Here is a 20,462-nt window from a genome sequence, read left to right as displayed (position 1 = left end):
TAAATACAGTAATTATTACTTTACATCACAAACAAAAATTATAAATATTTTACTATTATTTATACTAAACTAATTGCTAATAAATAACATTTACTAATACAATAGTTAACAAATGTTATATAAAGTTTAAAAAATATATTTTTTAAAAAGTTATGAATGAAATGTAATTTATGAGTAAAATCTATTTAAAAAAAAAATTTCAATACATTTGCGCAAACAGTTTAACCAAAAAAGTCATTTCAATCATGTGTTTCATTGAATAAGATATTGTGTATTGAAAACAAACAATAAACCGGACAACAGATGCCATCGGTGGACGAATTTCCCGAATCGGAGGTCAAGTTCGAGGCCGACAACAGTTTGCCGAACAACTCATGGCTGGTGAGACCGTGCGAAAGATATCACTTTCAGTACAAAGATTGTAAATGTATGGCCAAAGAGAGAGAGAGAGAGAGAGAGAGAAAACCAGATAATGTGATAATCAGTTTTATAATTAATAATTATTTTGTCATCCAATTTGATCCATTGATTTTAGCCATCAAAGCCCGTGTTCATCAGTACTTCATATTTGGACAATCGATTGATTGCAATCAATGGTACGAAGATTACATGAATTGTTTGGACTATCGCAAGACAACGGATGTCAACTCATTGGTAACCAATAATAATTAAATATGATTTCGATATCAAAGACTCGGCAAAAGTATTATTATTATTATTAACTGACAATATTTTTGTTGACCACAAAAAAAACAATTGACAGCAAAAGGTCATCGACAGCGAAATGAAACGAAAAGACGATCGATTGGCAACTGTCAGGCAGAACGATGTCTGGGAGTATAGAAACAAACCACCGGATGACTGGTCAAAACCATTACCGAAATGGTTTCAAGAGAAGACTAAATCGTCAGTTTTGTTTCAAAAACAACAGCAAAGAGAAGAACTCAAGAAAAATAAGTCTAATTTACAACAAAAAGATGAAAATGAAAACAAAAAATTTTAATCAAAAATAAATAAATATTCAAAAATCATTTTATTCATTATAATTATATTCAAAACAAAATGAATGTCATTTAAGCCGCTTTTTGCTCTTCTTTGATGCGATCCTTCTTCACCGGACCCTATATWWAKACAAAACAAAATTAATTAATTTATAATTCGTTACAAACAAATCAATACAATCTTATTTAGCTAATTATCCAAGAATTGGCAACTGATTACTAAAAACCTAAACCTAACTATTAATATAAATAAATATTAAAAAAACAAAGTCCTAATCAGTTTAGCCAATCCATGGATCAATTAGATAAACAAAAAAAATTAATGTATTAATGTTCAGAAGGAAGGCAGCAAATAGTATCTTCAAAATATTTAGTCAGATAATTAGCATTAATTGCAATCATCACTACATTAATACAACAATTACTAATGCAGATGGAAATGGTTGTTAGACAACAACCATAACCATTGAGGACAACAACACTTGCCATAAAAGCCTTCTTTTCTTGTGGTGTCTGGAACTTTCCGTGACCCATCTTCGATGACGTATCGATAAACTTCAAGTTAATCTTTTCGAGAGCCGCACGTTTAGTCTGGACCAACAGTGACTATAATCAACAACAATGATAAAAACAAAATTAATAACACAATCAACAAAAAAATTTTAAAAAATTATATTTTTAATTAATAGCTGTCTCAGTCCTATCATTAGTAAAATCATAAATAATTATCAGCTTTAAAAAGCTCTATTTTTCATCATCATTGACAACCAGTTTAACCACACACATTTCAAGATARCACACAAAAAATTGCTTACTTTACGTAGCGTTAGGACACGCTTTTTCGGGCCAGCGGTACATCCCTTAAGCATCAGATAGTCTTGGCCGACAACACCGTAATGGGGGAAACCTCCCTAATAAATGATAATTTAAAAAAAAACAATTGAGTAAATGCCGTAAAATAAAATTTAAAAATAATTTTATAGATAATCGTCTAATCAGTCCGCCCTAAATTATCAACAGATATAGATTCGGGTAGTGTTTGTACACTTGTTGTATCCATCATTTTCATCAACAAATAATCAAAAAGACAATCAATTAATCAAAACATACCATTGGAGTGATAGTCTTCTCGGTGATGTCCTGATCAGTAGATGCGTTATTCTTGGCATCTTTACCACCTTTACCGATACGATAGATCTTCTTATTGATTTCGGTTCGATGATGGTAACCCTTTTGACCGGCTCGGGCCACAGTAAACTGGACCCGACTGGGATGCCAGGCACCGATACAGGCAACTTTACGTAAACCTTTGTGGGTCTTTCGCGGCAACTTCTTTGTGTGCCAACGACTGGTCACACCCTTATAACCTTTGCCTTTGGTTACACCGATAACATCGATCATCTCATCGTTGGCAAACACTTCCTCGATGGACACCGGCTTTTCAAAGTGCTTTCGGGCCCAATCGATCTTTTCGGCAATAGTTCCGCCGTTCAACTGGATTTCCATAACGTGAGCCTTCTTCTGGCGCTTACGCATCAGTTTCATCTAATCGGAAGACAACAAAATAAATTAAAATAAACAACTGACCAAATAAAAGACATTTAGAATAAATGCCGACAAATAAAATAAACAATTTTAAAGATAATATGAATCAGTCCGCCCTATGTTATCAACAAATATAGATTCGGTTTGTGTTTTGTACACATGTTTTATCCATCATTTTCATCAAAAAATTAATCAATTAAGACAATCACCAATCATTTAGACATACATTCATAACACAATCACACGAAACAATCAATTCATGTCTTAGTATAGTCTATAGCATACCTGTGTGTGAGCGATGACACGGATAACAGTGCAGTACTTCTTCATACGTGCCAAATCTTTTTCAATTTCTTTACGACCCAACGGATCCGTCCATTTCTTAGCATTCTTGCTGAAGGCCTTCTTCTTTGATTTATACCTTAGTTTTAGAAGATTTGACAATACTATGAGTTTACAGTCTCTTCACAGTTAGTATAAAAAAACCGGAGCGGAGACTGTCTTTCAAAACGGTAAACACGTGGCAATCAAGAACTCATGTGTGCATATGAAGTACAAACAGAGGAGTCCTCAAAACGAGACCACATGTATGAACACGTGTTCTGTACTACTAATCACTTACCAGTTCTTATAGAAGCGACGGCGACAGTCTTCGCTAAGATGTTCGGCCCAAACACTCTTAAAAGTTCTCAAACCTTTCGGTGTTTCAATATAGCCGACAACACCGACCATAATCATTGGCGGTGTCTCCAAAATGGTCACCGCTTCGACCACTTCCTTTTTATTAACCTCTGCGGATCAACAACATAGAAAAATCAGTCAATTAAATCAAACCAATTTTTTAAGTTCATCCGATAACATACTTGATCCAGGCTTATCCACTTCGCGTACAATATGGGTCATACCGGCCTTATAGGCGATAAAAGAGGTCAAATGGACCGGCTTTTTCGGGTCATCTTTCGGGAAGGCTTTCACTTTACCCCTATGTCTTTTGCTACGCTTTTTCGGCGTAAAGGCCATCGAGCCATGTCTTGGCGCTGAAAACTTTCGGTGAGACTAATCGATAGACAATAATAATAATAATAATAAATGTTTAAAATGTCTTTCAAAGTCATCGGAGGAATAGATTCATCAAATAATTACTAACCATTGCCTTCTTCTGTCGACACGTTTAGCAATCAAAAGGAAGTGGAAATGTGTTTAAACACTGACTTTATATACAATTTTATAGACAAACAGCACATTTGTATTGTAAGTGTAGAGCGCATGCGTTTCAAAAAAAATCCAATTTAAACGTTACGCACACACAAAATGATTGCCAGTGATTGTGTGAACACTAAACACTACCCCCTATAATGTTAAGTGAATACACTATACAACTATAATTATTCTGTATTTTGTTGTTATTAGATAACAGTGTTTTTGGATATAAATCTATAGTATATTTATAGGCAAAAGTCTAATCAATGGATATGAATAACGTCTAGTTTTGAGCAACAATTGAAACAAACCCTTTTTGCATTACTGATTGACGACGACGTCATTGAAACAGTACTACTGTATTGAAATGTATTGTATTTTATTTAAACCATAGAATTGAATGATATTTTTTTTTCGCATAGAATTTGTTTTGTATTACTTGTTAGTATTGAATACTAAATACAGTTTTAAATGTATTGAATTCAATGTCATATAAATTATATATATTTTTTATAATACAGTATTATTTACATAATATACTACACTGTGTTTAAGTCTCACTCTATATAATACTACAGTACTGTATATATGACTCACAAACAGTGCAATCGGTTATTGTATTTCATTAAAAATGTAGTCATTTATTGATATATATTTGTATTCAACAAAAAATAAATAAATGAAATAATTATTTATAGTTTAATCTTCTTTTTGCTCCCCATTTATCAGTTGAATAAACAAATAAAAATTAATTATTTATTTATTTTTGGTGTCAATAAAATAAATATAAATTATTGCTTAAAACATTTGCTGAGATTTTTATATGTGATTTGTTTTTTTAAATAACATTAAAATAAATGTTAAGTCGTTTTTATGGAGAAAACCCCTCAAAAAAATTAATTAATAAAATAAATTAAAGATTTGTTTTCTCGTAATAAATAAAATTAAAGCTTTTTTTTGTTAATGTTTTTTAGCTGTTTTATAAAACTTTAGTTAAATTTTTTTAAAATATTGTTTTGTGGGGTTTTTTTGGGGGCGGAAAAAGTCGTGCCAAAGATTTTCTTCGTGAAGAAGATCTCTCTCTCTCCTGAAGACAATCTCTGGTCAAATCAAAACAATCAATCACATCATCCGATGGATCGAAAGAGCGGTGACATCGAAGTAGAAGATGTCTACGATTTGGCCGCAGAAATAGGCGATCAGTTTCAGAAAGTGATCGACAATTGCGGTTCGGATTCAATCAAACATTTGATGCCGAAAGTGATCCGCGTTTTAGAACACTTGGAAATGATGGCCATTGTTAAGGAAGACTACGATAGCAAACTGGATCAGCTCAAGCATTCAATCTTTGAATTGGAAAACGACAAACGTGTCAAAGCTGTCAGTTTGAATAAATATGAATTAGAAATGGAATCGATTGAAGAAAACTGGAGGAAAGAAAATCTTCATTTGACACAATGTGTCAGTCAATTGAGACAACAGAATCTAAAACTAAGCAATCGATTGATTGATAGCCAACAGACACTATCGCAGTCACTGACAGGTCTGAACCATTGATTTCATTTAATCAATTATAAAGGTTTGTGACTTTTGTTTGTTTGTTCATATAATTTGCTATTAGATCTGCAAAAGAGAGGACAACAAGAGATTGATCTGGAGATTGTGTCGTTGAAAGAGTCGATCAAAAGAAGTGAATCTAAAGTGGATGCCATTACTAAAGAAATGGACGAAAAGAATGAAGAGATTGAAAAAGTTTGTCATTTTAAAAAAAAAAAATTATGCCATTCAGTGTTGTTGTTGTGTCTGAAACTGAACTGTTTGTATCAAATTGATAGCTTACCGAACAAATTGAAGAAGTAATGCAACAGAATCGCGATTTAAGACGACGAATGAAACACAATAAATACCAATTGTTACATATGAACGAAGCCAAAGCTGATCCCAATTACAAAGACCTGATAGGACTGTCTGAGCACATATTGGTCACAAACAGTGATGATTGCGATCTATTCAATGATCACAAACCGTTTACATTGAATGAACTGAGAAATATTATTCTTGAGGTAAACTATTTAAGAAAACATTCCAAAGAATTGGAGGAAGAGATCAAAGTATTTAAGAAACCCATTGAGATTAAGCCACTGATCGATGAGATCAATGATATCGACAACAATACTTGTAATGATGTTAATAGTGGTAATAGTGATAGTCTTAACAGTAATCTATCGGATGATTTGCCAGTCGAGGGACCCATTAATAGAGAGCCAGAGGACAAACTATATCCGAGGAGAAGATCATCGCAAAACAGAATTCTTCGTTTGTAAGTTTCAATTGACAACTTGTCAGCAATGATTGTCAGCCAACTGTCCACAGTTTTTACCGTAATTTTAATTATTATTTTTTTTCTATAGCTTTCCGACCATCAATTGGAACCGACTAAAGAAATCTGCAAATTGATACTACAATTGATAGTGATTTTGACACAAATGTTTTGCACAATTACTATATATAAGTTTATACTATTATTTAGGGGTAATATTGTTTAAAATAATTTACCAATTTTTTTTGTAAATTATTATCTCGATTATTGAATGAAAGTTATCGTATATATATATTTACTGTATATGTATTAGTATAATGTTAAAAATGATTTACAACTTTATAAATTATTACAAATTTATATATTTAAAGATAATAAGACAGTAGACTATAGTATTTATTATATAATTTATACGTATATATATATATATATATATACTGTATGAGGACCACATATTTTGGTCATAAATTTTGTGTGCATTTTATTATAATTATTACCATAGTATCTATAATTTATAGTATAGTATATAATTTATAGTAGCGGTATATGGATTTCTATTTATTAATATTACCCGAAATATTATCGGTTAATAATGTGTGTCTGTGTGTATAGTATATTGTTTGCTAATTGAATACAATTTATTTTAGCAAAATTGTTTTTTAACTCAACTATTGTTTTGCATAGTAATGTTTTTGGTAGCTATTTATGAGTTTAAAAAAAATTATAGTTAACAACTAGTTATTGAGTGATAGTCATTAGATTTTTAAAAATAAATAATTATTATTAAATTATCAATTAATTATTGATATGTAATTTAATCTAGTTAATATATTGTTTGACATTATTTTGAAATATATTTTATTACATTTATATAAATACATGTATAAAAATTTGTTTTTTATTTCTAAACTCATAGAGTGGCTCTAATGAAAGTATTGTATATACAGTATATTATTATAAATTATAATATATGTTATAAATTTTATTTGCTTCTTAATAATCATTTTATAACAATTTTAATACAACTTTATTGATATATATAAAAAAAAAGGAGACATTGACTGTGATTATTGTTTATTTATATTTTTAAAAAAAATTGCCAAATATTAAACAAAATTATATAATTGTTTTATCATTATTTTGATTGAGATTTTGGAATTAATAAAATAAAAAATAAATATGTTTGATAACACATATATTGAAAGCTGATATCACTTTTTTTGTTTTATAATATTAATAATAATATTTTTATAATAAAGTCTATTATACTCTAATAATAATAACAATACAATAGATGACTAAAAGATGTATAAAATCAAAAAAGTCATACAAACGGCGATAACAATACCTAATATTATGGAATCTTTTCGTTTCTTGACATTTATTCGATGGACTAAACTATTGATTATCGGAAACTTATCTGAAATTTAAACCAAAACACAAAAATATGATTATTATAATTACACATCATTTACATCAATAACAAAAAAGAGATGGTTATCCCACATACTGGCCAATGTTGTCATTTGTGTCTGAAATGATTTGAATGTATTCCTCTGGTTAATCAAGTGATCTCTGGTACGAACGGCAACATTGATTTGTTCGTCAATCATAATCTCCGAACTTCTGATATGTTGGTTCTCTTTTAGCAACAAATCATTCTTCTTATTGGTCGTCGTACGGAAACTGTTGGCCGAAAACCGACAAAAAAAACATTAATTTTAATGTCAATTGCATTTACTGTTTGTCCGGGCGGTCCGGACTACTAACCCCGTGTCCTTCTTGTGCGGCCCCAACAGCAACTCGCGATTCAGTTTGGCCTCAATATTGTTACGGGTTTTGTTAAATTCGTTGCTATAGTCGGAAAGTATTTCCCGATGTCTTTGCAATGTATAGATGGTTGCGCTGGCATTCTGTACCCGTTCGCAGTATTGGGACATTTGGGTGTTTACGTCGTTCAGTGCCCGAAGTAGTGCATCGATTTCGGTATTCAGACGCTCGAAGTTGTCTTTAGAGTCCGTCATCAAAGGCGTTGTATCACTTCTGTCAATAAACAACAACAATGTAGGCGTCAATCAATACAATCTCGTAAACAATCACTTACTCTTCGTCATCATCTCTGTAGATGTCCTTTGAGACCAATTTACTGAAACTCAATAACTTTGAATCCAATTCGTTCTCATAGTGTCTCGCCTGACGTCTCAAGTCTAACCAAACAATATTTAACCACCGATTGAATCAATGTTTTCAATAAACAGATGTTTTTTTAGGTGTTTAATCACAAACCTTCCCATTGATTGGCCGTTTGTCGACCATTGATGTCGTTCATTGTCTACAGTTTTTTTTTAAATTGATGGTTAGTTACCGATGATTGCGAGCCACAGATGTATGAGTCCAACGAACCGTTTGTTTTGTTTACAGATATAAACAGATATCCAATGAGTTGTCATTCAATTCAATCATTGCGTGAATGCATTAAGATTTTGTTGAGAGAGAGAGACAAACGTCACAATTGTTTGTTTGTATGAAATGAATGAATAATAATGTATTCAATAGTCAATGCAATGCAATGTATAATAAGTATAGTAAAAGTCATGCGTTCCTAACATTTTCAATCATTGATTGCATTGATTTTATTGTTATTATTATTACAGTATTATTATAATATAAGTTAATTAACTTTATTGATCTCATCCGACAAGTTGTTATCGATTTGCATATAATTTAATATATAAATTATTACTATATTTTTTTTGGATATTTTTAAAAATATTTTTTTTTTAAATATATATTTGAAATAATATATTATAGTTATTGTTTTGATGACAAACTAAATAATAATTAAATAATTTTTTGTTTGTTTGATGTTGAAGATTAAAATATTCAAATTATATGATTAATTAATTATACATATACTATATATAACTATTGTAATAATTATAATAAAATATAGTCTAAAGTTTTTTTAAAAAAAAAATAAAACAAATTAATGGATAATATATTTAATTATAATAAAAAACATTTGAATGAAGACTATTACCAGATATTGGGCTGTGATAGCAGTTCATCGGTATGTATATATACTTCATGGACTACCCGTCCTCCTTATTATCATAATATATATGACTGTTTTGTCTAAAAATAACCGATGGATCTATTGTTTAATACAAAATAGTACGAACAGATAGTATGCGAGTATAAGAAACGGGCGCTTCTGTTACATCCAGACAAACACGACAACAACGAAGACCACAATGACATCAATAGTCAAGAATTGATGGAAAATCAGTTCAAACAATTGGTTAGGGCTAAGAATATATTAACTGATCCGGATATGAGACAGTCGTACGATAAGTGGAGAACTAGCGGTATGGCCATCAGTTTTGACGATTGGAAACGATTGGGTGCAGCCATACATGTGTCGATGCATTGGAGAAATAATCGGCAAAAAGATTTGATGATAACAAGTGATGACCACAAGTCGTGTGGCTCGTCGTCGTCGTCGGCCAGTGTTGTCCACAACGATCGGTCAACAGTCGTCTGGAACAGTGTCGGTGATAATGATTTGCTCAGAAAATTTAGAAATTATGAAATTTAAACTATTATTTTTGATTATTTTGATTATCTGATGTGTCAATTCTGTGCCAATATTTATCTCATTTATTATATTACAGTATTGTTATCGTTATTGTTATACAGTATAAGTAAATTTAATTCAAAGTTTAATAATAATCTCTTAAAATAATTTTTGTTTGTTAACAAAACATATCACTAAAATATTTTACAAATATTTATATTATTTGTTTGTTGAACACAAATATTACTATAAATTTTTCTATCGATTCAATCGATTATACTATAATTGTTGTAACAAATTGTTATATTTGTCAGAATCTAAAGAAATATTATATCATTTATATGAAAAAATCAAATAATTTTAAATATAATTTTTGTGCCAATAAAAAGAGGTCACTATATATTATGAGGAAAGAAAACAAATTATATGTTATATTGTTTGTTAAAAGTAAATGTTATAATATATTAATAAAGAAACAAAAATAAAAAACAATTTTAATTAATATCTATAATTGATCTATAAGTATGTCATGTGTTTTTTCAAAATCAAATCCTAAAAACTATTTTTATATTTTTTGTATATAATTAACAAAAAAAATATTTAAACAAAAATCCAATGTCTGGTCTCTCTCTCTCTCTCTCTCTCTCTCTCTCTCTTAATTGACTTTCTTTTGGATAATAAGTGGTCCGACATTATCGCCAGTTGTTTGGTTGTGGCCATTGTGCGCACCGTCACAATAGGGAAACTTCTTTGACCGCCAACAGCGACAGAATACGGCTTTCTTGTCCAAGTCTTCGATGTCAAACGAATCGACCACTTTGTCCGCCTCTTTACGTATCGTAGGATTCACACATGACTTTCCATCGCACGTAGAGCCGCCGCCGCCACCGCAGATACCTCGGGCTTTGACGGTCAGGTAGACGGCATAGGCGACGGCCACTGCTGTACCAATCCATGGCAGATAAGGACCAGATAAATGACCTGATGATAGTGGGAATGACAACACAATTATTAATAAGTTTGTAATTATGACCAAAAAAAAATTAAAAAATAATAATAATAAATATCACATACTTTGATCCATTGTCTTCAAAAATATTAGGAAGTGTTTCTTCTCTGTATAATAAATGCGATAACAAATAAATTATATAATTTGTTATTAATTAAAAATATGCTTTTTTTAAAAAAATTGATTGAAGTGTAAGATATATATTAATAGATATAAATTATTACTGTATTAGTTAATAATAACAGTGTATTTTATAATCGCATTTATCATATAAAATAAGTTATCAAAAAATTTTTTTTTTTATATAATAACTGTATTAAAACTGTCTCACTTTGTGCTAAACCAAATCTATATGAGTTGCACCACAAATACATAGATATATCATAGATTATACTTAATATATACATACAAATAAAAATTAAAACTCCTCCTCTAAGCATTAAACGTTATAATATCGCGCCCATATATATTGCTGTTATACTATAAAGCGTACAGTAATAATGTAAAGATTTATATATAAGATATTATTTTTTAAATTAATTAATTAACTAATAAAATATAAATTATAATTTTTTATTGAAATAGAAATATTTTAAATTTTTAACAATTATTAAAATTTAATTTTATTTATGAATATATTAATTATTATTTAATTATTATATTTTAATTTAATAATTATTTAAATTTGTATTTAATAAATTATTAATTGTATTAATTATTAATATGGAATATATAAAAAATTATTAATTATACAAAATTATTATAAAAAATATTAATTATAAAAAATATATATATTTAATCTAAAAAAAATGTAGATATTATATGACAACTATGACATTAGTTTTATTATTATTATTATTATTATTAGACATTTTAATTAACTTTAATTAACTTTAAAAACTATATTATTGCACATAATTGATTGTTATTAATATTGTATTGTATTTATCACAATATTTAGTACTATTTATAACTAATATTTATTATTTAATCACATTTGTTATCACAAATCTAAAAGTACTTAAACAACACGTATTAGTTTGTTTTCAATGCCACACAATGTCATCCTATAATACAGTCAATAGTATATATGCGCAATATTATAGCGTCTAATGCTTATTTTTACATGGCATAGTTATTATACACACTAAGTTGTATTGTTTGTATATATTAAGTATAATCTATGATATATCTATGTATTTGTGGTGCAACTCATATAGATTTGGTTTAGCACAAAGTGAGACAGTTTTACCAGTTATTTTTTAAATGGCATTTTAAAAACCAGTACTATTTGCTATCAATCATAAATAACGTTTAGTAACCATATGTTTGTCCCCCAAATCTATACTACAGTATAATAATAAAGTGTTTGTTTTTTGTATTATTTAACATTCATATACTGTATTAAAGCATTTTTTTCAAGCAATTTGTGGACATAATTGATGCCCATTTAGTGTTATGCAACAAAAACATTGTTTATTACTTGATTAAAACACATTGCAGTGCATAATCACAGTACAGTATATTTACACACATATTGAATATACCATTGAATTACTTACATATAGTTTATTACTTTTTATTTAAAAAAAAAACAACGCTTTGTTTGATTAGTATTATTACGTTTACTAAGCGTTTGACTAAACTATTTAAATAAAAGCCATTTTTTTTGAAATAATAATTATAATTAAGTTTGTCTTTAAAAAAAATAATAATATTCAAAACAAACCAATTATTGTTAACCAATTATCTTCCATACAATGTCTTCGACCGATGACAACACTACACCTGACCTGAAAGGTGGTCACCCGCCCGCAGGTCAGTCACTATATTAATGTTATATCCAATGCTATTAGTTATGACGTGTTTTTTATAGATAACATATTATTAATAATAATAAGTTATAACAAAAAACATGTATTTTATATAAAAACCATATGTTTTGTAATTTAAATGTATTTTTTTGTGTTTAAAAAATAAATTGAATATTTTTTTCTTCGGTAATAATGACCACCACTACCATCATTACCACTACTAGTAAAAGCCGGTGGTATGAGAATAACTCAGCACAAGACTCAACACAACGAGAAACCGCCGACAGCTGAGGCCAAAAAAGAGACAGACATTGCTGACGACAACGAAGACGAATTACTACCCGAAGTGGATCTACAGCCAAAGCCATCGCCGCTGGTTATATCCGGCGCAGTTGCACGGGTTGGTTGGCTGGACATGAACTGAAACACATCCATGTGTTGACCACAAATTGATGATCTAATGTTGAATTTATTTATTTTTATACCGATTTCAGGGCGACGGCGACTTTCCGACGGCATCTGTTAAGGCATTCCACGAGAAGACTCCGCAGCCGACCAATGACTTTCGGGCCACTAATTCAAAGCCTAATATTATCCATCAGCCAAGGAAATGAACCATTCAATCAATTGTCAGTTTCCCCCCCTCTCTCTCTCTCTTTATATATATATATTAAGACAGTTATTGTTTTTTAAAAATTGTGTGAAGATATTGAAGAAGAAGTTGAAAGTCACTCGTTATATCTAAATCTATATATCATATATGATATACAAAAACCCTATTTTTGATTTTGAATTTGTTTTTTTGTTGTTGAAAAATTGATTGATTAAACTGATTGATTGTTACCACACATGTTTGAGAGATAGTAATATAAAAATTTGTAATCAGAAAAGTCAAATAATAGTTATATATATTTTTTATCTATTATATTGAAAACAATAATTATTATTGAATATATATATATATATTATAAACACTTTTTTAAAATTGCAAAATAAATAATTATAATTAATATTTTTCAGTTAATATTAAATCTATTGTTAAAACTACTACTACTACCACTACTACTAGTCATCGATAGACAGTTGATTGCCATCATTATCGCCATCTTCTTCTTCTTCCTCCACTTCTTCACCAATGGTATCATTTGTTGTGATAAAACTTTTTTGATGATTTGTTTGACTGATGTCTCTATTACTCATCGATTCTTTATTATTATTAATAGTTTCCTCTTTGAAGATACGATTAATTAATTTATTTAAGAGTTGTTTAACTGTATTACTGGTCTCAGGTATAGATAACTGAGATTCGTTGAGATTCTGGCTAAACGACCCGTCCTTTCCATTGTTATCTAATATCACTGTTAAACACATTTCAGTCCTTTCTTCCCAACCCTGGAATGAGAGAGAAAATTCATAAAATTATTCAAAAAAATACTAAACTTTTTGTTGTTGTTTTGTTTTGTTTATATGAATACCTCATCCAAATCGTTGGATAAATAAGTGCTAAGAATTGAATGAATTTCTTTCAATGAATTATTTTTAACGCTCTTTGATATCAATATTAAATTGAATATCAAATTTATTGCTGAACTTAAATGCGAACTCTTGTTGTTTAAATCGGTGATAGCTTTAAGCAATTTGTCCGCAAAACCATTTATCTATAAAAAAAATAATAATAAATTATTTCCCTATTAAATGATTTAAAAGTAAATATATATATAATAACAAATACATTAAAAAATAAATTAAAGTTAAACTCTCAACAAAAAAAAATGATTGTCACCTGAGTTTGTGTTACTTTCAGTAAAGTTTCCAAATTGTTTAGTGGCGTCGGGTTTCTGTCTTTCAATTTAATTAGTAATCGCTTTTGAATTGCACGATATTGTGCGGTACTGGCGGCCAAACCAGTCTGTAGCTGATCGACTTGATATCGGGCCAGTATATGGTCATCGATTACGGCAAACACTTTATTCAACGGAATAAAACCGATATCCATAGCAGACACGTCGTATTTGACATGATTTTTGGCCAATCGCCGCAACAGTTCGTTGGCCACAAATGCCAGCGCACCGAACGTTTCGCTTCGGACGACAAACTGTTGGTTAACGGATTTGATTGTCGTAAATAGCGAAACGACACTGTGATCGTCGTATATCTCCAGACCAATGGCACCAGTATTGGCAATAGTGGTGTTAAACAGATCGGCAAATATGTCGTCCAAATGAATCGGCTGACCATTGTTGACGATTTCGATCGACAATTTATGTTCGGTTTCTTTTAATGGCTGACACGGCTTCGCAAATATCAGTATCGGTATGTGAAACAATTTGGAAGCAATTCTTGGCGCACCGTCTTCGTTAACATAACTGACCACTATATTGATTCTTGTAGACACTGGACACTGATTATTGTTTTTATAGATAATAATTTCATTTACCGCCGACGACATTGTTGTCTTATTGTTAATTATCGGTACGATCACTATATCTGGTTCGGCGACCAGCGAACTATGTTTTTCCAAAGCCAACCGTACGTTATTTGCTATTGAATTTGTCGTTAACTTAATGGACACTTTGAACATAGGATTAGATACTTTGGTATTAATAATGTTTRACACTATTGTCTGGACATCAGTTATCTCAATGTTGAGATCACTTTTGGCCGCTTTGGTGTTCACTTTGCTGTTCGCTTCCAAAGTATGCGAATTGATTATTCGGCGCAACTCTTGTAGTTCGGCCTCCGATTCGGTATAATTATATTCACTCGGATGAGAGTTGGGCACCGATACAATCTTGACGGACGGACTGGTTCCCAAATATCCGCAACAAACGTTTCCTTCGTCCGATAGGCAGACGAGAGCACCGGTAAGATTGGGAAAGAAGGCTCGCCTAATGGCTATCGGTATGAATGGCAATTGTGTGGCCCAAACGGTCCGGTCGTTGCAATAGATAATAAGTGTAGACACATGGGTGCCGATCAATGTCATGACTGCATCGTTGAATTCATTGGCGTAAGCGGTCAGACAACTGGCGTTGAACTCCAGTCTCTTCATAAACCAAATGCTGCCGTTCTCTCGGATGGCATACAAACATCTCTCTCCCAAAACCATTATAAAATTGTTAGATTTTTCCAGTGTTACCACTTGCATATCGATGACGGCTTCGCCCAACGATAGTGTCCAGTCGGCGGTCACTTTGCGTCCTTTGACAGGACCTGTATTGGTGTTGTTGTCACCGCTATTGTTGATGTTTTTATTGTTTTCGTCACTGTTGGCAATGGCCAACACTTGATAGCGATAGCTCTCAATTGTCCACAAAGAAGTGGCCACAATAAACGAATCGCTGTGTGGTAGGTATGCAAAAGCTCCGGGAAGTAATGCATTTGGAAGAAATCGGTTAAACGCCAGACTTTCCTGTTCGTAGAAACAAAGATTTCCATCGAGTGATTGAACACTTATGAAGTCTTTTCCTTTAATATATAATTTGTTTTTTTTTAAAAAAAAGTTTGATTTAAATTTTTCAATATTCATATAAATAAGATATATATTAATCAATCAATCAATGAATCAGACAAACCTTTTATCCGTCCAAACGATCCTAAAGTCATACTGAATGAACTCCTTTTCAATGAGTGCTCGTAAATCAATAATATATTATACGCCGAACCGTGTTCTGTGACACCAGCCGTTGCTGTTTGTAAGCACAGTTAGCACCGGATGGTTAGTTGGATTATGATATTTAGACGAAAAAAATAATTTTTAAATAAAAAACTATTGATACATACATGATATTGAATATATGGAAACTTTTGTCGGATGTAAAACAGCTAATTGAATGTTAGTGGTGGCCGATAATAGCAATCCGGTGCTAACTTGAAGTATAGGTGACTTGAAGTCCATTTCCATTAGCAGATCACTGGCCTGAAACGGTGGCAAACCATCATCAGTGGTATTGCTGCCCACAGAATATATTCTTAATATACCACTTAAACTTCCGATTATTATTTTATCTGAAAAATTGATTTTATTTTTAAAAGTTTTTTTTTGGAAACATGAGTTGTAGTTATCAGTAACATCATCATCATCATCGACAACCTCTAACATACCTGAGCCGCTAATAGAGTTGTCAACATTGGCCACACATAGCGAATTGTGGCCAAAGTGTTCATCTTGTGAGCACTGGACACTCCACCAGTCCTTAAACTTAAACAATGACATATTGACTAATGATTTTTTTTTGATTATTAGAAAAATTAAGATAATATTAATAAAAATAATAATTCAAACGACAAATACATTAAAGACATTATATATAAATATATTGTAGAGTTGTTTATAATAATAAAAAATAAATTTTTTTATTTCCAGCGAGTCTTTTGTCACGAAGGATACCAAACAGTGTTTTTATAGTAACAGAAAAATATAATATAACAAACATATCTAACAATTATTGATTTGTGTGTCTAATATTTCGCTTTAGATTTGCATAATAATTAATATATAGTTATATATATATATACCGGTATATACAGTATAATAGTATTATACTAATACTATTTACCTGTAAATTATTTTAATCAATAGCTATTATTATTTATTTACTATTAAAAAAACATATTATGATTAATATGTTACTATTAATATTTAAGTTATTAAATATTATTTATTGAATACAATAGTAAAATTATTTTTCTCACAAATTAGTGTTTTTTATTATTATTGTGTTTACTATATAATTAACTAAATTTATTGCATAATAATATATTTTATTGTAATATCTAACTTTTAAAATGACCATTTAACTGTTTATATATATATTATTAAAAATCTATTATAATAATTAATTTTGCTATTAAATTGTAGTTTACATTAGTTAAGTAAATTTTGTGTCAATAATTATTAATAAGGTTTATTAATATTCAATATATAAATTATTGATATTAAATTTACTATCTATTTATAACTTATTACTAACCAATAAGTAAATATTAATAATAAATATTTTAAATTAGTTGATAATGTTGACTAATTAAATTATAAACATACGTATAAATATAAATCAATAAATTAACTTATTTAATAATAATAACGGTGTTAATATATATTTAGTAAATCAATTTATTTGAAAAAAATCCCAAAAATGATAAAAACAAATTACTAAATAAATATTTTTTTTAAAAATAAATAATATTTTTATCCATATGGTTTTAGATTTTTTTAAAAAATAGATAATGTTTAATATCAATTGATGTGTCAGCATATCATTTAACAGTTAATATCCAAATAATATTTAAATAATTTAATATATTTCTGCAATAAATAAATATCAGATTACTTAATGTGAAATAATATTAATTTCAAAATATTGTAAAAAAAACTAATATTTTATATTTATTTTAATAGTCTATTAACTTTTAAATAAATATATTAGTATTCAGTTTTCTTTAATTATCTTTATGTAAAAATATAATGTAAAAACATTGAGATAACATACTAATAAAATTTATAAACTTAATAATTTTTAACCCACTCATTGTATTATTAGCATATTTATAAGTATATATATATATATTCTTATTTTTGTAAACCAATTAATTTCAAATAAAATAATCTTAATGAATATGCTAATGATATAAATAAAAACAAAAATTTTGTGTGTATTGTTTAAAAAAATTAAAATTACATTATATTTTACGATAGCTAATAACAAATACATACAAAATTTATTGAATGAATGAATATTTGTATTTTATATTAATTTTGATAACTAAATCTAATTATTTCTAAATAAATAAATATATATATTATATACTAATACTATTCTAAATAAATATATATATTTATCGTAAATATTAGAAATACGTTTTTCTCAATTAAATTAATGAATTATAATTTATGAATTTTTAAAAAATCAACAATAATTGTAATAATTTCTATTTACAAAAATAAATGTTAAATTAATTAAATTGTTTGCGACATATATAATATATTTTTTTAGATGATTTTAAAAGTGTACACAAAATGTACAGTAATTTGTGTCTACTAATTAGCTTTTACAACAAAAACAATATTTATTATAAATATATTTGCATTTTATGTTAATTTATTAAAACAACAACAGCCAACGATATATATGTAAATTAATTTATTGTCAATAAAACTGATTTCTCAAAAATTTTTAACGATTTTATGCATTTAATTATGTAATCATAAGTTGTGTTGATTTTTAAAAAAATAATATTATTTGACGATTAAATAAATTGTGTGTATATTTTGTCTGCGATATAGTCTAAACCCAGAGAGAAAAAAGACCATTAATTAAGTCAAAAGAAAATCCCGTAAAAGATATATATATATATTAAATATATAAAATTAATTTATATGAAACTTATGGTTTGTTTCATTCATTTGGTATATTAATAGTGTCATCTCTTTTTTAAAACTAATTTATGTGTATGTGTTTGGTGTGTGTGTATTGCGATATAACTTATATATAAATCTATATGTATAATAAATAAGATAAATGCCAGATATTTAACCGGCAATTAGTACCACACAATAGGGATATATATATATATATATTTATTGAAAGAGAGAGAGAGAGAGAGAGACTCTCTCTCTCTTTCTTTCTTTCTCGTTTATAATGGTTTTGATCCGCAGAGAGAGAGAGAGAGAGAGAGAGAGAGAGAGAGAGAGAGAGATTGCCATTTCAAATATTAAGTAACAGCTAGTTTGGGTACAAAGAATCGTCCCCTTACCAAGCTGACTTACTGTTTGTAGGTACTCCTCTAACTATGCTTATGAGTGCTATACGCATGTCTCTCTCTCTCTTATAAATCCTGATCTCTCTCTCTCTCTCTCTCTCTCTCTCTCTCTCTCGGTTTCTTCAGTTTGTAATACCATTTATTTATCCGATGTCTGCCAACAAAAATATTTAAGACTTTTCTTTCAGCAGAACAGCCACTTCTTTGTGAGTCACAGTTGTGCCGCACAATCATCCGCACAAAGACAAGACAGACAGCCTTTTTCCACCAAAAACACACACAACTAGTAGTTGTAGTATAAGTAGTAGTGATTTAGTTGTAAATCCCATAAATTTCATCAAATGTTTTCATAATATTATGTTTTTATTTTTAATTACAAAGAGAGAGATAGAKAGAKAGAGAGAGAGAGAGAGAGAGAGAGAGAGAGAGAGAGAGAGAGAGAGAGAGAGAGAGAGAGAGAGAGCAGAAAACTTAAACTTTTACATAATATATATAAATTATATGGATTTAAAATGTATGTAAATTTACAGTATTATATAATGTATTATATATTTTGGTTAACTTTATATTCTATGATATAATAACTGATTGTTTTGAAGAAACAGTTTTACTGATTAATCATATGATATAATATTATTGTTATTATTATAATATTATCATCACATCTATTGTTCAAATTTCTAATAGTGATGTCAATTAATAATACTAATAATTATTGTATTTACTACTGTATTTTAATGATTTTTATATACATTTTTATAAAATAAATTGCAATTTAATTTAAATAAATTTAAATTTAAATTAGAAAAATATATAATATTTATATACAATTTCATTGTCAATAGTAATAGTAATAATAAAATGATTACTAGAAAAGGCAATTATCAGGAAATTCTTTGTTTTTATTGTTTTTAACACTAATACTGTAAACTTGATTATTATTGGCATATAATAGTAATAGTAATAATAATATTATTAATACCATTAAAAATAGGTGCTAATTAATTGCATTTATCATTTTACAGATTTCAAAATTTATATTAATGTTTAATTTTAAGTTAAAATAAATATATTAATTTTTGCTTAAAACTACACCAAACAACAACAACAAAAAAAACATGACTAATACGTCAAATTTCTTAAGAAAATTGGGGCAATTATTGGGATGAAAATTTTGTAATAAATTTTAAATTTATTCATAATTTTTGAAAAGCTATAAAAATAAACGCACGTA

At 28.8% G+C, this 20,462-nt stretch overlaps 8 protein-coding genes across 8 annotated transcripts; 4 read left to right on the top strand and 4 right to left on the bottom strand.

Annotated features, from left to right (window-relative positions):
* Positions 1 to 227: 227 nt before the first annotated feature.
* On the top strand, positions 228 to 1,048 carry LOC128964178 (UPF0545 protein C22orf39 homolog). The gene is made up of 3 exons (XM_054310737.1): positions 228 to 427; positions 536 to 654; positions 764 to 1,048. Exons 1-3 carry the CDS (start codon positions 304 to 306, stop codon positions 1,001 to 1,003), a joined length of 483 nt encoding a protein of 160 aa, XP_054166712.1. The 5' UTR covers positions 228 to 303; the 3' UTR covers positions 1,004 to 1,048.
* On the bottom strand, positions 1,022 to 3,778 carry LOC128964175 (60S ribosomal protein L3-like). The gene is made up of 8 exons (XM_054310733.1): positions 3,694 to 3,778; positions 3,410 to 3,602; positions 3,169 to 3,337; positions 2,832 to 2,967; positions 2,112 to 2,546; positions 1,817 to 1,912; positions 1,488 to 1,607; positions 1,022 to 1,121 (listed from the first exon to the last, which is right to left on the bottom strand). The coding sequence occupies exons 1-8, from the start codon at positions 3,694 to 3,696 to the stop codon at positions 1,074 to 1,076; spliced, it is 1,200 nt and encodes a 399-aa protein (XP_054166708.1). The 5' UTR covers positions 3,697 to 3,778; the 3' UTR covers positions 1,022 to 1,073.
* A 966-nt stretch (positions 3,779 to 4,744) lies between these two features.
* Positions 4,745 to 6,275, top strand: LOC128964176 (RILP-like protein homolog). Its single transcript, XM_054310734.1, has 4 exons — positions 4,745 to 5,289; positions 5,368 to 5,498; positions 5,582 to 6,066; positions 6,158 to 6,275. Exons 1-4 carry the CDS (start codon positions 4,881 to 4,883, stop codon positions 6,201 to 6,203), a joined length of 1,071 nt encoding a protein of 356 aa, XP_054166709.1. The 5' UTR covers positions 4,745 to 4,880; the 3' UTR covers positions 6,204 to 6,275.
* Positions 6,276 to 7,304: 1,029 nt separating this feature from the next.
* On the bottom strand, positions 7,305 to 8,623 carry LOC128964177 (Golgi SNAP receptor complex member 1-like). The gene is made up of 5 exons (XM_054310735.1): positions 8,353 to 8,623; positions 8,171 to 8,273; positions 7,837 to 8,109; positions 7,577 to 7,752; positions 7,305 to 7,486 (listed from the first exon to the last, which is right to left on the bottom strand). The coding sequence occupies exons 1-5, from the start codon at positions 8,393 to 8,395 to the stop codon at positions 7,365 to 7,367; spliced, it is 717 nt and encodes a 238-aa protein (XP_054166710.1). The 5' UTR covers positions 8,396 to 8,623; the 3' UTR covers positions 7,305 to 7,364.
* Positions 8,624 to 9,055: 432 nt separating this feature from the next.
* Positions 9,056 to 9,664, top strand: LOC128964421 (J domain-containing protein-like). The gene is made up of 2 exons (XM_054311009.1): positions 9,056 to 9,136; positions 9,242 to 9,664. Exons 1-2 carry the CDS (start codon positions 9,056 to 9,058, stop codon positions 9,662 to 9,664), a joined length of 504 nt encoding a protein of 167 aa, XP_054166984.1.
* A 365-nt stretch (positions 9,665 to 10,029) lies between these two features.
* LOC128964179 (CDGSH iron-sulfur domain-containing protein 2 homolog) lies at positions 10,030 to 12,441 on the bottom strand. Its single transcript, XM_054310738.1, has 3 exons — positions 12,382 to 12,441; positions 10,718 to 10,759; positions 10,030 to 10,624 (listed from the first exon to the last, which is right to left on the bottom strand). The coding sequence occupies exons 1-3, from the start codon at positions 12,407 to 12,409 to the stop codon at positions 10,299 to 10,301; spliced, it is 396 nt and encodes a 131-aa protein (XP_054166713.1). The 5' UTR covers positions 12,410 to 12,441; the 3' UTR covers positions 10,030 to 10,298.
* On the top strand, positions 12,195 to 13,470 carry LOC128964180 (death-associated protein 1-like). Its single transcript, XM_054310739.1, has 3 exons — positions 12,195 to 12,470; positions 12,691 to 12,866; positions 12,961 to 13,470. The coding sequence occupies exons 1-3, from the start codon at positions 12,413 to 12,415 to the stop codon at positions 13,078 to 13,080; spliced, it is 354 nt and encodes a 117-aa protein (XP_054166714.1). The 5' UTR covers positions 12,195 to 12,412; the 3' UTR covers positions 13,081 to 13,470.
* Positions 13,471 to 13,531: 61 nt separating this feature from the next.
* Positions 13,532 to 16,682, bottom strand: LOC128964420 (protein PTHB1-like). Its single transcript, XM_054311008.1, has 7 exons — positions 16,571 to 16,682; positions 16,250 to 16,474; positions 16,042 to 16,155; positions 14,250 to 15,934; positions 14,058 to 14,124; positions 13,942 to 13,988; positions 13,532 to 13,858 (listed from the first exon to the last, which is right to left on the bottom strand). Exons 1-7 carry the CDS (start codon positions 16,680 to 16,682, stop codon positions 13,532 to 13,534), a joined length of 2,577 nt encoding a protein of 858 aa, XP_054166983.1.
* Between the last annotated feature and the right edge of the window lie 3,780 nt (positions 16,683 to 20,462).

Source organism: Oppia nitens, unplaced genomic scaffold, assembly GCF_028296485.1.
Source record: "Oppia nitens isolate AA-2021 unplaced genomic scaffold, nextdenovo-longstitch-racon4-pilon3 scaffold8_pilon_pilon_pilon, whole genome shotgun sequence".
In the NCBI taxonomy this organism is placed as follows: domain Eukaryota; kingdom Metazoa; phylum Arthropoda; class Arachnida; order Sarcoptiformes; family Oppiidae; genus Oppia; species Oppia nitens.
This window is presented reverse-complemented; position numbering and strand designations above follow the sequence as displayed.